Raw genomic sequence first — 16,362 nt, 5'->3', positions numbered from 1 at the left:
CAACGATGTGTAGTATACTAGAATAGCATTGTATTGCATCCTGTGCTATACAATAGTACTTTCAGGACTAGTGTAAATTAGTAACCAATATTAGCTTCACAAGATCTTTTCCTTCTTTTTTCCCTCTCCTTCCCTCTTGTATTTTACCATCTCTTTTCTGAAAAGGGATATGATTTCTGTACTAAAGAGGAAAATTAACTTATCCCAAAGACATCATCTGGGACAAGATCTATATACTTTCCTCAAGTGGATATTAGATGCTATTCAATTAATTTATTCCTAGGAGATGCTGAAGCATCTATGGGTGATGTCTTATCATGCCTGCAACTTACCTTAAAAACGGTGTCAGGGAGGGAGTGAGAGAGAGAAAGTGAATGTGCTAAATGCAAACGTAAATAATTGTTGAATTTGTTGAAGGGTATGTGTGTTTATTATACTGTTTTTTCCAATTGTTTTACAGTTTAAAATTTAAAGGTAAAAAGTTGTGAAAATGCAAATGGATTGCTCACTTGGACAAAGTACTGAATTGGTCGGTAGTAGATGCCTTTCAGAGTCCATGTAAAAGCCGCCTTTGCCTTCACGTGATGCATATTGCTTCCTGCACCTATCTTTATTTATATTTATTTTGTCTATATTACCATCTCAAAGTGTCAAGCTGCCAGAATACAACCTCATATTCAGAACTGTTCTCTGGTCCAGTAGCGCAAACCTAGACGCTCAAATTATTATTATTTTTTTTAACTTTGCAAGAAAGGATTCGCCCTGAGCTAACATCTGTTGCCAATCTTCCTCTTTTTTTTTTCTCCCAAAGCCCCAGTGCATGGTTGTATATACTAGTTATAAATCCTTCTAGTTCTTCTATGTGAGCTGCTGTCACAGCATGGCAACCGACAGATGGGTAGTGTGGTTCTGCACCGGGGAAGCGAACTCGGGCCATTGAAGCAGTGAGAGTGCAGAACTTTAATCATTAGGCCATCAGGGCTGGCTCCACACTCAAACATTTTTAAGTGGAGATCACAATCACTCCCTTATCATCTTTATCTTTTAATGAAGGTCAAACTCTCACCTTTAATTGCACGGTATTTAAAGCAGGTGTGTTTTCTACAGCATTTAATTAGGTAAGCATTAAAGCTAAGTGGATAATAAGCCAGGTCTGTACTTGGTGAGAAGTTGTAAGGGCACCTTGAGGCTGTCCTTTGATCAGCTTTTCCCAAAGCAAAGCAGTCATTCTGCAGCTGTTCCATTAAAAAAGAAAAAAAAGCTTTCTGGTCAAAGTCACTTAGTAAAATACTGTGTATTATATTCTCTATCTTGGAGATTCATGTTACATATTAGCAGTTAAAGGAGTTACAAAGTTCTGGCTTCTGGTAATGGAGGAGTAGGTTCTATTCGACAAACCCTTCTACAGATAACAATTAAAAATTCTGGAAAAAATATTTTTGAAAAACTACTGAAGACACTGGAAAGCAATGAAAAGCAGGCAGAAATTGAAGTAGAGCCTAGATTTGGAAGAAAGGAATGGCACTGGATAAGTTTCCATTTTTAAGTGTTTTTACTGGGAGAAGGCCCTGGACTCTGGACAGCAAAGAGGCTAAAACTCAATAGAAAATTCTCAGTTTTACTGGCTTAAAGAACCAGAGGACAAAATTCAGTGTGACTACAGCAGCTTGAAAGTGAGGGGAGAATCCTACAAAGAAGAAAGCCCATAAGGGAAATCCCTAAATTCTGCCCATAAACTCTACTCACATCTCTGGCTGACCCTGAACTACACACTCATGGGGCAGACTCCAAGCAACCCATCCAAATCTAAAAGAACTGAGTGGAGATTTCAGCTGCTGCTTGCTGCCGGGCAAATAGAGTTTACAGTTTAAGTCTGACCAAGTTAAGTGACTATTAAAACAAAAAGTAAATACTCTTTTGAGAGTATTCAAACCCAGAGTTTCTTCAACCATTCATAATGTCCAGGATACAATAAAAATTAGTAGACATACAAAGAAATAACTAAATGGAGCTCAGATTCAAGAGAAAAGGCAATCAGTGGGAACTCATCTCAAAATGATCCAGATGTTGGTATTAGTAGACAAAGATTATAAAGCAGCTATTGTAACTGTGCTCTGGGACATAAATGAGAATATGCTTGTAATGACTGGACAAAGAAATCTATGCCAAGACACATGATAATCAAAAATCCAAAAACAAAAGACAAAGAAAAAGTTTTGAAAAAAACAAAAGGATTTGATGAATAAAGATATATAGATAGATGATAGATAGATAGAAAGGTGATAAAGCAAATATAGTAAATTGTTAATTATAGACTCTAGGTGGTAGGTACATGCGTGTTCACTTGGTAATTCTTTCAACTTTTCTGGATGTTTGAAAATGTTCATAATACGATATTGGAGAAAAGGTCTGCAAAGTCCTACATTGGAAACCTGTTTAACTTTGTTTAACTCTGTTTTTATCAAACTTCTTTTTTCAACAAAACAAAATAAACAAAAGCTCTAAGGAACATGAAATAAACCCTGTATAACATTCTCTGGAAAATACTTCCTATTTAGATTTAGTTTACATTCATTTCAATTTTTCAAGTGAGAATGGGGTATCTTATCCATTGCAGCATGATAACCTACCCCCAAAACACAATGGCTTAAAATAACAACACTTTATCGTTTCTCATGATTCTGTGAGTTGACTGGAGCTCAGGGGAGTTCTGACCGGGTAGTCCTGCTGGTCTCACTTGGAATCTCTCATGCATCTGAGCTCAGAAGGGGTTGGAACATCCAAAATGACTTCTCATCCTCCAGGGTTTCTCTTCAGGTCGCTCAGGTGTCTAGTCCAGACTTGCTCAACAGCATAATGGTTGGAGTCAAAGAGGAGGGAACAGAAGTTGTGAATTCTCTTAAGGCGTGGGCTCAAATCCTCAGAATGTCACTTCTACATCCCATTGGTTAAAGGAAGCCAAAAGGGAAGCCCAGATTCAAGAGAAGAGGAAATGGACTTCACCTCCTGGTATAAGGAGCAGAATGTGCCTACAGGGAAAAGAGGAACTGACGGTGGTTGTTTTTGGAGATTATTTATCACAGGGGAGATTTGGTACCAGAATTTCCATTCAAAGCACAGAGTTGTATGCCTTATGGAAGATGTTTAAAGTTTACAAATGAATAGATGGTTATCTTACAAAAAGCAATCTTTGCTTCCTAGATCCCAGAGCTTTGTTAAGTAGCAACTTTCTAAATGCGCTAAACTGTTGATTTTGGGTACAGTGGAACACAATCTGGAATTAAGAGTCAGAAGACCTAGGTGTCTATTCTGACTGGTACTTACCAGTCGGGTGACTGGGCAAACACTTAACCTCTCTGAACCTAAGTTCTCTTGTTTGTAAAGTGGAGTTAATATATTTAACTCACTGAATTTTATTTAGGGCCAAAAAAGGAGACAGAGATCTCCCACAATTCTCAGAAGAGCAGTCCCCAAGAGAACTGGAACTAGATCCAAATCAACCTTCAGGAACCCTCAGCAGGATTTCGTGGATCTTCACTAGTACCTGCCATTAATTTGAGTCGGCCACCTTCCCCAAGACTGTTTCACTGTCCACTAGTACTTCCTGTCATTAACTACCAATTCTTTCTCTCTACCATCAGTATTTTCCCTTTACTACATATTTCTTGATTTCTCATCACTTCTGCCTGCCATGAACTACCATGGCCCTACCTAATGGTCTAGACCAGGAATTGTCAAACTTCAGCCTGTGGGCCAAATAGGGCCTGCCATCCGCTTTTGTAAATAAAGCTTTATTGGAACACAGTTATGCTCATTCACTTACTGTTGTCTGTGGCCTCTTTTGGCTACAATGGCAGAGTTGAATAGTTGCAACAGAAACTGTGTGGTCCACAAAACCTGTTTGGCTCTTTGCAGTTTCCTGATCCCTGGTCTAGACTCTCCCTCATGGCTCTTGTCTCTAGGCATTTATTTAGCTTCTGTTCTCACTGACATATTCTTGAAGTATTTCCCTGTTCAAGTTCCTAGAAGAAGGAGAACCAAAATCTTCCAAAATCCTCATTCCTTAACGTGAAATGAAATGAAAGGACATTCTCATTTCACGCCAGGCAGATTCATAGTGTCTTGGCCAGCCGTGGAGAGGCTGCGTGTTTGTGTGGCATGTTCTCTCCCAGCCTCATCAATTAGCTGTGGCTGAGGAAATGTAGACAATATGAAGTCAGTAAAACAGAGCTGCCTTGGAGAAGCTAGGGCATAGTGGGTACTATGATTGACGTGTCTAGTACAACTGCAAATTAAATTAAATGAGCTAATATATGTAAAATATATGGCAATGTGATTTGAGCCATATATTTATAAAGTGTCAAAAGTACTTGCCAATTAAGATCAATCTGAAATGAAATACAGTACCCCCGAAATTAATAATATAAATCAGTGACAAAATATGTAACACAAAAATTTGGTTCACACACTATTATAGTTCTTTTGCATAATAGGACATATAGTATTATGTTATTATAGCTACACAACATAAAATACCATTAACATTTCCCAGGAGATAAAAAGTTGGTGAAGAAAGTTTAAATGAGCTGTGAAATTAGGATTGGATGAGTATTGACTCTATTTAGATGCTAATGATCCTTCTTTCTTATTTGGAAAAAACCCCAACAATTTATCCATTATGAATTATGTACCTTCTCAAGGATAAGTTTCTATAAACACAGAGTTCTGCAATAACCAGCACTTTTAATAGATTCTTCTTCCATGCTTTTCCAACTTAAACTGCATCTGCCTTGGGTGACTACATCTTGGCTCCCTTCTACACTATAGAGTATGGTTCCAGTTCAGATCTGTATGGAGGAGAAAACCATGACAGTTTTGAAACAGTCCTCTGAATCCTTCTAGCAATGTAAAAGGTGTGGTACTCAGAGTACACTTACAGAGAACTCTGACAGCATTTTCAATAAGGAAACTTAAAAAAGAAAAATTTCCCAGGGCCGGGTGGGGGCATAGTGGTTAAGTTCACATGCTCCACTTTGGTGGCCCAGATCCAAGGTGCAGACCTACACACTCTCATCAAGCCATGCTGTGGTGGCGTCCCACATACAAAATAGATGAAGACTGACACAGAGGTTAGCTCAGGGCCAATCTTCCTTACCGAGGGGAAAAAAAAATCTCCCATTGAAAAACAAACACAAAAAATCATGGGAAATAAACTTTTGGAAGAATGCCTACACCTTCCAGCCTGGAAAAATTGATAACACACACACACAAATAGCTTCCAAAATAACTTTTATTACTATATAAAAACAAGTCAAGAAAAAATAGATGCATTTTTTCCTACAAAATTATAAAATATTCAGGCTATTTAATATTTTTCCATAAATGTGCTGAGATAAAAAGATAAATTTAAACAAAGAAATCTTTTCCACTTAAACTTTTCAGGTACTTTGTAGGAAACAAAGTTTCTTCTATACTTTCTATAGTTTTCCTTCTTCTATACTTTCTTATGTTTAGCTCTAAGACATAGCTGTTAAAGCTTTCTGTTGTACTTATCTAAAAAAGGACATGTCAAGATAAAAATTCTATCATATGGCATTAAAGTTAACATAAAGCTTTACTCCTTCCTTTGCTCTCTTAGATTTGGCAGCTGTGGTCAGCTGGTTTTGCACTAGAATTTCCAACTCAGCAGGGAAAAGAGCCTAATTGAAAACAAGACATCCTCTTTATTTTGTCCTTTGGAGAACAGAAACCACTTGTCAGTATTCCTTAAAAAGTGCATTGGCCTCCTCTGTCATTTGACTGTAAGGTCTTACATGCTATTTCTAATCAACAGCTTAGAGGAAACCACACAAGGAAAGGAAAGTACTTTGGGAAATGGATTCAGTCTGACACAGGAGCACAGGAAGCTATACACTTTTGATAATATTAATGCAAAAGTATATTCATTTGAGTTTCTCAATAAGCCCTTTGAGAGAAAAGGCTTTAGTGTTGATTTAGATGAGTGTTAAAATAAAGCTATTTTTTCTGAAATTAGATTATGGGGTAAGCCAAGCCAGACTATCTCTGCAGAAGATATAAGCTATAATTATTTGGGGAGATTTCAATCTTGGTTTTGGAATTGATACCTAAGGCTTTCTTCCCCCCCTATTCTTTTTGTGGGCTTTTTAATGAGATATTTTTTGGGGAGAAGCTTTCTGTAGAAAATACCAGCTTTTGAAAGATAAAGGTACAATTATCATTATAATAAAAAGCCCATTAAAAGACTCTCAAACAGAAAGGTTTTCTAGATATTTTTACTATGCATTGTTTTCATAAAGGCTGAGAAAGAAAGAAGAGAAGTTCCTATAATACCTGTAAGATTACCCTCATATTAGCCCACAGGAGAGAGGAAATAAAGGGCTGAGAGGAGGGGTGCTTGAGTACTTTGCAATGGAGCAGATTATTTGAGTGCCAAATCCATAATTCTTTTCACTGATAACCTCTTTCTTGGCCTATAGAAAATGGAATGGCAGCTTCGATTCTTGGGGCTGTCACTAACCTCTCCCCCCAAAAGACTAGAATTTTGTGCACCTTTATGTAATGAAACATCCATTTATCAAAAGATGTTTATGAGTGACAATGCAATTACTCCTTCCACCTAGCACCAAAACTGCAGCATGCTCTACTCAGATTGAATTTCATTGTGCCCACTATGTGCCAGGCATTGGGTTGGGCGCTGGGGATCCTTCTGACACCATCACCAACTTCAGAAACAGAATTAATTAAACAAGAAAAAAACTTGCAGGGAGCGAATCTTGAATGGTTATCTGTGAAGCTTAAAGAATGTGATGGAGTGTAGCTTATATCCAGTCTATGGCAGCAATTATTAGTTACCTAAAAGGAAATCCATTAAGCACCAAAAATGTTAAAGGTATCTGGTATAAACTGTAATGTTTTATCCACATTAAAATGCTCCAGTTTAAAATTGCAGGGAAACCAAAAAACAATACCAAAATGAGAAAGCATCATTTCAGCATAAGCACTACTTTAGGTTTTAAGTCAGCCCAGAGCTTAGACAGAGAGCTCTATGCACAAACGTGTCACTTCTGAGTCTCAATTCACTACTGAGAACCCAAGATATCCACTAAAATTCCAACAAAATTAGGAAGGACCCCAGCTGTTACCCCGGGGAAGAGCAACCATGACGTAAGTCTCTCCAATCTTCAAACCCAAAGCTAATCAGCAGCTAAGATCCTCAAGAACAAAAATTGCAACTGATTAATCTTGAAAGCTATAGATGTTCTTGCCTGAACCTTTCTTTGTCACCAAGACAGAATTTTAAGATCCAAGGGGCATCACAGTAGGCCATGGCTAGTTGGCAGTGGCAGGGTACCCACGATCTATTTCCAGGCATGGGTGGGCCCTTTTCCTTGGTTATTTGGGAAATCTGCCTTGAAAAGGAGAGCCAGAAGGTAAACTTTAACAACTCCACTGCACTCCAGCAATTGAGATTTATCCAGGGGTGCATCAAAGTAGGTGCAAATTAGCATAAAACAAAAAAAAATTGCATAGTGAAGTGGTTGGGATCGCAGACTGAGGAACCAGGCTGCCAGGTTTTGAATTTCAGTTCCACCACTCATGAGCTTGGGGCAAGCTACTAACCTCTTCCAGATGGAGATCTCTCATCTGTAAAATGGAGATAATAATAGTACCTACTTCATAAGGTTTATCTGGGGATTGAACGAGCTAATATTTATAAAGTGCTTAGAATAGTGTCTTGGACATAGTAAGTGCCATGTAAGTACTTTTTAAAATAAAAACAGAAACTTGGGGGGAAAATGCTCCTTGAGGTTTACAGAGCAGTTTATTGCTGTTTAAGCATTCAGGCATATTCTCATTCTCATTAGTTTGGGAATCTGGATCATAAAGTACACTAAACTCTGGGGAAGGCTTGGGACTAAGTTGAGTTTTGGAAAACTTCCAGGTCTAACTAGAGAATATCTCTTCAGGTACCTACAGACCAGTCCCTGCTCCAAAATACACTAATATAAACCCTGGTCTCCAGGGCCAGTCTGAGCCCAAACCAGCTGGGGAGGGAGCAGAGGGCAGGAGCAGGGAGAAGAGAACCAGTTATTTTCCTAAAACTTTTTCTGTTGTCTACTCATGATATCTGTGTAGCATAAACCCTGTCCCAGATATTCAAGATCTGATTCTAAAACTTTAGAACTGATTCCACCTACTCCTGAAATCACTGGGATCCCAGAATTAACAGGAAATGACTGCGTGATAAGAGCCCAGGGATGCTGGCAGTCTATCAAATCTACTAACCAATAGACACATTTTGAGCATCTATTCTATGCAAGGCTCTGTGCTAAACGCCTTGGTCCTCAACAAGGAAGTGGTAACATAACCACAGTTTATTTCTGCTGTTATTTATATTGATCATCTCCTTTCCAATTCAGGTAAGCTCACAGGCTTCAATCAATACAGACTCTCAAGAAATCCTACTTTATGATTAAAATAAATATTGACTCTTTGGAGCTCAATCATCTTATGGCTAAATAGGAAAAGCTAAACTGTAGAGCTAGTTTTTAAAAGCAAAGTTATATGGTTACACCTCTACAACATTTTACATGGTGGATCTCTGTCCAGCCTCATCAAGGGTGAAGTTTCTCTTCCTGGCTGAGCCTTCGTTGTTTAACTCTGAATCTGATTTGTCCACGTTGCCAACGTTTATTGCCATGGAGCCTTCCAATCCCTCTGTAGTACCTCCCTTTGGCTGAAGAAGGATAGAATTTGGTTCATTAGGACGTTTCCATTGTGGCCTGGTGACTATCCAAAAAATGAGAGACCCAAACAGCAGAATCAGAAGGCCAAGGGTGTTTGTGAAAACACCTTCTGGTGGGAATGAATGGTATGCAGGATCTTTCCTACAAAAAAAAGAAAGAGCGTGTTCAGTTACAAATAGGGTGATACAGCAACATGCAAACAGTCTTGAATTCATCTGCTCAAAAGGCATACTGGTACAGCTTCAATGTAAATTCCCTTAAAGCTTGATCTTAAGAAGAAATTTAAGTTATCCTATAATTCACTCAATGGAATAGTATGAAATTGTTAAATTCATAAGTATGAAAATAATATAGCATCTGAAACACCTGTATCACTTAAAAATTTTAAAAAGGATGATACAGAAGTAGATGTAAACTATAATTACAATAAACATGTACATCAAAAAGATTAAAAAGGCATGCATAAATTCAATAGTTATTTTGTAAGAGTGGTACAATTTGTTGGACATTTTGGTCCTTCTTCTAAGCTTTTAGTAATATTTTGTTATATATAATAAAATAAATTTTTAAAAAATGTTTTAAAAACTTTCTATTTTTAACATTAAAAAAATTGTTACATTTATATTACATTTTCTCAACAAACAGGTATTTAACATTTTATAGCTTAAGTATTACAGTTAGGAAAACTGCAACTTACAGGGCAAAAATCAGTTTCTCGGTCACTCCCGTGAGTGCTGTTGCAATCACTGTTCCAAAGATGAGAAGGCCAGAGTAAACGTGAATGGGCATGACAAGTGCTCGGAGAGAAAGTGGAGCCCAAGGAAGCAGAAAGATGAAAAAACCTAGGAGAAGCTAAACATCAAAAAGTGCAAAGGTTATCATTTAATTTTAAGTTTTAGCTAACTTTGAAATTATTATTATAAAAACAATATGTGCAAAATGAGAAAACTTTTCACGTAGAAACAAAGGCAGAAAGCGAAAAGTAAATTTCCCCACTCCAGTTCCACCACTCAAAGGTAACACCATTATCACTCTCTCCAATGTCCTTCCGGAAAATTTCTATGCCTATACAAGCACGTGTGTGGGTGTGTGTGTTGTGTGTGTGTATAGAGAGAGAGAATTTTTTAAAGTATAAATGGGATCTTACTATCCACATTTGTTAGGTATCTTGCTTTTTGCCCTTAGTATATCTTGGAGATCTTTTCTTATCAACACGTTTTTCTAGTTTATTCATTTTAATGGCTAACGTTCTATTTTAAAGATGTAACATATTTATGCACTTCTCTATTTATGGACGTTTCTTGTTTCCAGTTTTTTGCTATCACTAACAAGGCTACAGTGAACATTCTAGTACTTGTTTGTTTTCATCAGTTTCCTGAAGGATTCCAGGTAAAAAGGGAAGTAAAAGGTTTTTAAGTCACTACAACCAAATACAATAGGACACATTAAGTCAGGGCAACCTAAAAAACTATGCGGAAAGACGTTGATAATTTTGTTTTGTAAGGAAGAGATGAGTTCTGCAGAAAAGTAATCTCCATTCCCTCGATAATTAAATTCCTAGTGGGATACTTCTCTGCAGAGAAGCCAGTGAGATTCCCATGTAAACTGAAATCTGTTAACACTTTCACTTTTGTTTTGTTGCCCCACACTCCCTGCCTGTTAAGTATCCTCTTCTCCTCAAGAAAATAAAGATGACTTGGTGGCCACTGAGTTACCAAGTTTTTCAGGGACCTATTTAGGATCTACCACCCTAACAAAACAGCTATGAGAAGAGAGGAGAATGGGAGAAAACACGAACATCACTGTTCATCTTTCCTGATTGAGATCTAAGGACTAATCAGGGATGGGATGCCAGAAGGATAAAGGCAGAAGGGGTCTGAGGCCCTAAAATACATTTAGAATCACCTTACAGGCAATGGCAATGAATGGAAAGTAACCAGAAATGCATTTGATAGGCTGGCTTACATTTTATTGTCTACTTAATACCACAAATGCCTGGATATACTAGAAATGGTTCAGAGGGTTCCCCCCTGGTGGTTCAGAATGTTCCTAATTCTCCTTCTGTGAACTCTGGTGATTCTATTAATATCCAAGGGCAAGCTTCCTGATGTACAGGTTGTGCTTTCTATGTGAAAATGTGGCTCCAGTTAGTGACTGTCAAGGATTTTGCACAAATATATTTCTGTGAGCAAATCACCATATCTTGTCTGTGACTTGCTCACAAAAACCTACATTTTGCATATTCCTGTTCTCCTGCCTCTTTTCATTCCTGAGATTCTTACTGTTTCCTCTCATTTCTTTCAGGATTTATCATGTGTGTCTCTTGTAATCCTGTAGAGCTCAATGATCTAAGCAGATGGGATGTCAGAAATTTGTTTATGGGACCCCAAGCCATTAAATCTCGCTTTCACCATTAAAAAAATTTTTTATCAACAAAAAAAATTACTTTTAAAAGGAAAGGATAAAAATTGTAGAATGCTTAACTTTGATTGAAAGTATTCCAAATTATGCCAATTTATAATTTATAAAGACTTATAATTTATAATAATTATTCTTTATTTCCTTTTAGCCATTTTAGCCTTACCATCTTACAAGTGAATATGGTAACTTAAAACTTAGTGGACTGAAAGTTACAAAATCCCTTTGTCCCTTTAAATCGGTGGTTCTTAAAGTGTAGTTCACAGAAGACCTGCATCAGAAACACGTAAGGTGTTTAAAGATATCCCTGGGCCACATCCAGATCTGCTAAATCAGAATTTCTGGAAGGAGGGCTCAGGAATCTGCATTTTAACAGAATGCCTGGCGATTCTTATGCCTGTTGAAGTTTGAAGACCACTGCTTTTGATTCACTCAAATTAGTTCAGAATAGGGTTAACTGCAGTCTGGAAAACCCCTAAAAGTCAAGACAGTGGAATCTCCCAATACCCTCAGTCTACAGTCACTTATTAAGTGCCAACTATGTGCAAATAAAGTGCTCCAGTGTTTAGGAACCATCATCTACAGATGGCTGTTCTTCATCCCAATGGAGTTCCTACGAGAGCTAAAGAAAAATAAAATCTCATAAAAAGTTATTTAGATATGAAAGTGAAAATGTAGTTTGTTGTTAGTGCTTTCAAGTCAGTTCTGATTCCTAGCAACCCTGTGCACAGCAGAGCAAACTCTGCCCAATCTTTTTGCGCCGTCCTCTCGCCTTCCAGCTCTGTATCAGACAACATTCCGCTGCTATTCATAGGGTTTTCAAGGCCAATTTTCCACAACTCGGTGGCTACGTCCTTCTTCCTAGTCTATCTCAGTCTAGAAGCTCTGCTGAAAACATGTAGTATGATCTAATTATGCTTAAAAATGAAATATATATATTAAATTATATATATAAATTAAATATGCATATATATTCAAAGGCATAATAAAAGCCTAAAGGAAATAAACCAAAATAGAATGATATCTCTAGATTATGGCTTGATCAGTGATTTTTATTTTTTCTTTATATTTTCTGTATTTTATAAATTTTTAAATTAATGTACATTACATTTATAATTAAAAATAGACAATGAAAGTTTACTTTTAAAGTTTCTGTCTTTAAATAACTGGGCTTTTCTCAGTTAATTATTACTGTCCTTTAAAGATACAAGTGTATTTTACTATGCCAGTTTTATCTCACTTTATGAAACAAATGAGTTTTTAAAAAAAAGATATGTGTAAACCTTTAGACATAACAAAAGCTTTTATTTGCAAAGGTCATTAATGAAACCAGGAAACATCTACCTAGCTAGCCTTTGTATAAGGTATAATTAGCTTGTTTTTTTGGCCAGGAAGATTGGCCCTGTGCTAACATCTGTTGCCAATCTTCCTCTTTTTTGCTTGAGGAAGACTGTCCACAAGCTAACATCTGTGTCAGTCGTCCTCAATTTTTTGTATGTGGGATGCTGCCACAGCATGGCTTGATGAGTGGTGTGTAGGTTTGCACCCAGGATCCGAACCCGCAAACCTCAGGCGGCAAAAGCGGAGCACATGAACAATCACTGTGCCACTGGGTGGGCCCCTGATTTGCTTTTTTTTAAGTGTAGAGGTAGATTTAATAAGCCATCAAATGATTTACAGATTATTATTTGGAGGCTCCTCCCAGTTCCTCTTCATCTTTCTTCTATTTTCTATACACACTCACTCATTCCTTCGTTTAAAGCACAGATTGCTGGGCCCCATGTGCAGAGTTTCTGATTCAGTAGGTCTGGGGGGGAACCTGAGAAGCTGTATCTCTAATTTCCCTTGTGATGCTAATGCTGCTATTCTAGGGACCACACTTTAAGGAGCTCTGTCTTAGGTCATTTCCAAGTTGCATTCTTCAACCATAACAGCGCTTTTCTTCTGGGGTAAAAAAAATCTAATCAGCACCAACTAGAATATGTCCATAGTTTTTTCCTAAAGAGGGATGACAGACATTCAAATTGAGTACTAAGTCTCCTGTCAATATCCTACATCTCTTTGCTGCATTGTCTTTCATCACGTCCACCTGGCAATACCCCAACCCTGGCTCAGCCATCTTCAGGACTACCCCTGGTCTGCTAGGTACCACTGAAGTAAATCACACACTCAAGGAAACTAGCATCACTATAAATTCATCACAGTTATGAGCACTTCCACATTGCTCAACAATCCTTCTATTGTCTGATTTATCAACTGGTCCTGTGTGCTCCCCCATCCTCAAACTTCTGACTCTCCCATGTACCTCTTGACTACTGGCAGATGATCTTAGCACCACCTCATGCAAAAAACAGAGGCAACTTCAGAGAAGAGCCAACACACCAAAAAATCATCCCAAGCCAACACTTCCTTCCTTTCTTCAATTACAATGGAGTTGGAGTCCTCCAATTTTCTAGCTGTTCTCTGCAACCTGTTTCTAAAGACCTAGCTATAGATTACTGCAACCTCTCCTTCTCTACTGGTGCTATCCTGTGAGCATTTTAAACATGCCCAAGATTCTATCAATGAAAAGAAGTTAAAACAAACAACAGAAAGTACCCAAACACCTGCCTTGCCTCCCATCTTTGTCCAGTTACCATCTTCTTTCTCTCTTCCCCATCCTACCCAAACCTCTTGGCTCAGTTGTCTATTTTCTCACCTTCCACTCCCTCTTCAATTCAATGAAATCTGGCTTCTGTCCTCCAAGGAAACTGCTCTCCGCAGTCACCAGTGACTTCCAGGTCACTAAATCCAATGCACAGTTTCTAGAGCTTATTTTCCTTGACTTCTCAGTAGCAGCTGACACTCCTCAAACCCCCTCCTCTCTAATGTTCCCTTTCTCCTCCACCCACTTGCTCGAGCCTGCAAGTGGCTCTCTCTCATCTCTTATATCACTGACTTTTCAAATCCCATTAATTCTACCTCCTAAATGTCTTTAGAAACTATCCACTTTGCTCACTGCTACTGCTACTCCTCCAGGCCACCATCATTTCTCATCTGCATCTCTGTAAACACCTTCAAGCTAGTCTCCCTATATTTACTTCTGTCCAGCCTCCAATTCATTTTCCATACCACTCTCTGGGTATCCTGTCCTCCTTTCTGTTCCTCAAATAAAGGAAACTTTCACCCACATATTATTCCATCCACCTAGAATACTCTCTCCCCTTTCACCATTAAGCTCATGACTTCAGGTTTTTGTCTGACCTCCTTTATCCCCTCCATCATATGAAAGCTCTCCCATAACACTCCATGCCCACCCACCATCAAATACTCAATGACCTGTCTCCCGCTGTGAGCTTCATGAGGGCAGAGAGCATGCCTCTTTGGGCCCATGCTTGTCTTGTGGAACAATGTATTCCCCACAGCCTAGCAAGGAATCTGACACATAATAAGTATTTAACTCTGTTGAATAAATGGATAGATTCACGAACAAAATTTCACTGACATAAAATGCATGTTCTCAACCATGAAGGTGCCTATGATCTATAGTAGAAATGAAAAATGCCATCTTCAGGTCATAAAAGAGACTACCACAAGATGTACACTCCTAGTAACAACAGCTGGTTTGTGTCATTCCAGTATCCTAAGGCCTAGGCTGAGCCTTTCCATATAATATTTGGCTTTGATTCTTATGATGTTGTGAAGAGTGCATCAAAAGCCTTAATTTATAGGTGAGCAAACTAAGTCCAGAAAAGTTCAGTAACTTGTCCAAGGTCACCAGCTACAAACAGATGAACCCAATTCAAACTGAGGTCACCCTGATTGCAAGTCCTGTGTTCTTAAATGCTGCCTACTCCCTGGATCTGAGCAAGGAAGAGAAGCCAGTGGCCAAATTTTCTCCTGCCAAACAAAAGTCATGAAGTTGTGAAACGACATTTCTGAGAAGCCTACTTAGCACACAAATAAAACATAAGAATATAAGAATTTGGTTATTTCAGAGAGCAAAAGAGAATCTTGAGACAATTAAAAATGTTTTTAATTCATCCAAGTTCAATATTAGAAAATCTATAGATCTAATTAACTATATTAACAGATTAAAGAAGGAAAAACATATTCATCTCAACAGACACAGAAAAAGTATTCAATAAAACTGTACATCCATTCATGATTTTAAAAGAAAAACAAAACGTTCTCACAAACTGGAATAGGAAGAAATGTGAAACATTTGTACTTGATAGTAAAATATTCGCAGCATTCTCTTTAAAATAAGAACAAACCAAGGATTCCTACCTCTACTTCGACTCCGTACTTTGTAAATACTTCTAAACACGTCTATATACTTCAATACTTGAATACTCTTCAATTCTATACTGCACTGGCTAGGATGCAGCGGAAAAGATACATGACAAAATTGGCATTGCAGTTAAGTGTCAAGGTGAGGTTTAATTCAATGAATGATGCTGGGGAAACAGTTTATCCAGATGGAAAAAAATGAACCTGGACCACAACATCACATCATACACTAAAGTTAATTCCAGATGAATTAACTACTTAAATATCAAAGACAAAAACTTTAATACTCTTAATAGAAAACATAAGAGAAACTAAGATTTTCATTAACATTACTCTAATGTAACCTCCTGGCCGTTCACAGGCTTTTTCCTTAGGACAATTGTTGTCCAACATTAGTGGCATCTGAATCACCTGAGGGGCCTGGGAAAGCACATATTGCTGGGACCCAACCCCCAGAGGTTCTGATCCAGCAGGTCTAAAATAGAACCTGAGAGGCCGGTTTGTTTTGACCCCAGGAAGGGAAGGGTTTCATAAATAAGTCACCAAAACAAAACAAAAAATAACACCTTAAAGGAAAAGATGATTAATTTGTTATATTAAAATTGAGAATTCCTATTTATCAAAAAATAGTAACAAACGTGAGAAAATACAAGCCTCAAACTGGAAGATAGACGCAACACATATAAATGAAAAGGAATCTGACACAGAACTCCCACAAATCTTTAAGGAAAAGAAAAACTCATTTCTTAAATGGACGAAAGACAGAAACAGATATTTCTTGGAAAGGAAATGTGAGTAATCAGTGAAACAAACATTAAAACAAGAAGAAGACATCAGTTTAGACCCTCTGTTTGGCAATAATTAAAAAGTTTGAAGAGGATGCATGTTGGCAAGGATGCGGCAT

At 37.8% G+C, this 16,362-nt stretch overlaps 1 protein-coding gene across 2 annotated transcripts in view; it reads right to left on the bottom strand.

Annotated features, from left to right (window-relative positions):
* Positions 1-5,272: 5,272 nt before the first annotated feature.
* CYBRD1 (cytochrome b reductase 1) overlaps positions 5,273-16,362 on the bottom strand; it is a 33,449-nt gene continuing 22,359 nt past the window's right edge. For both annotated transcript variants that reach the window (XM_023623115.2, XM_023623116.2), the window contains 2 exons: positions 9,466-9,620; positions 5,273-8,909 (listed from right to left, as the gene is read on the bottom strand). In XM_023623115.2, coding sequence (XP_023478883.2) covers positions 8,609-8,909; positions 9,466-9,620 — 456 coding nt within the window. In that variant the 3' untranslated portion in view covers positions 5,273-8,608. The remainder of the gene's footprint in view (positions 8,910-9,465; positions 9,621-16,362) is intronic.

The sequence above is a fragment of the Equus caballus genome, chromosome 18 (assembly GCF_041296265.1).
Source record: "Equus caballus isolate H_3958 breed thoroughbred chromosome 18, TB-T2T, whole genome shotgun sequence".
NCBI classification, from domain to species: domain Eukaryota; kingdom Metazoa; phylum Chordata; class Mammalia; order Perissodactyla; family Equidae; genus Equus; species Equus caballus.
Note: the sequence above shows the minus strand (reverse complement) of the source record. Positions and strands in the feature narration are given on the sequence as shown.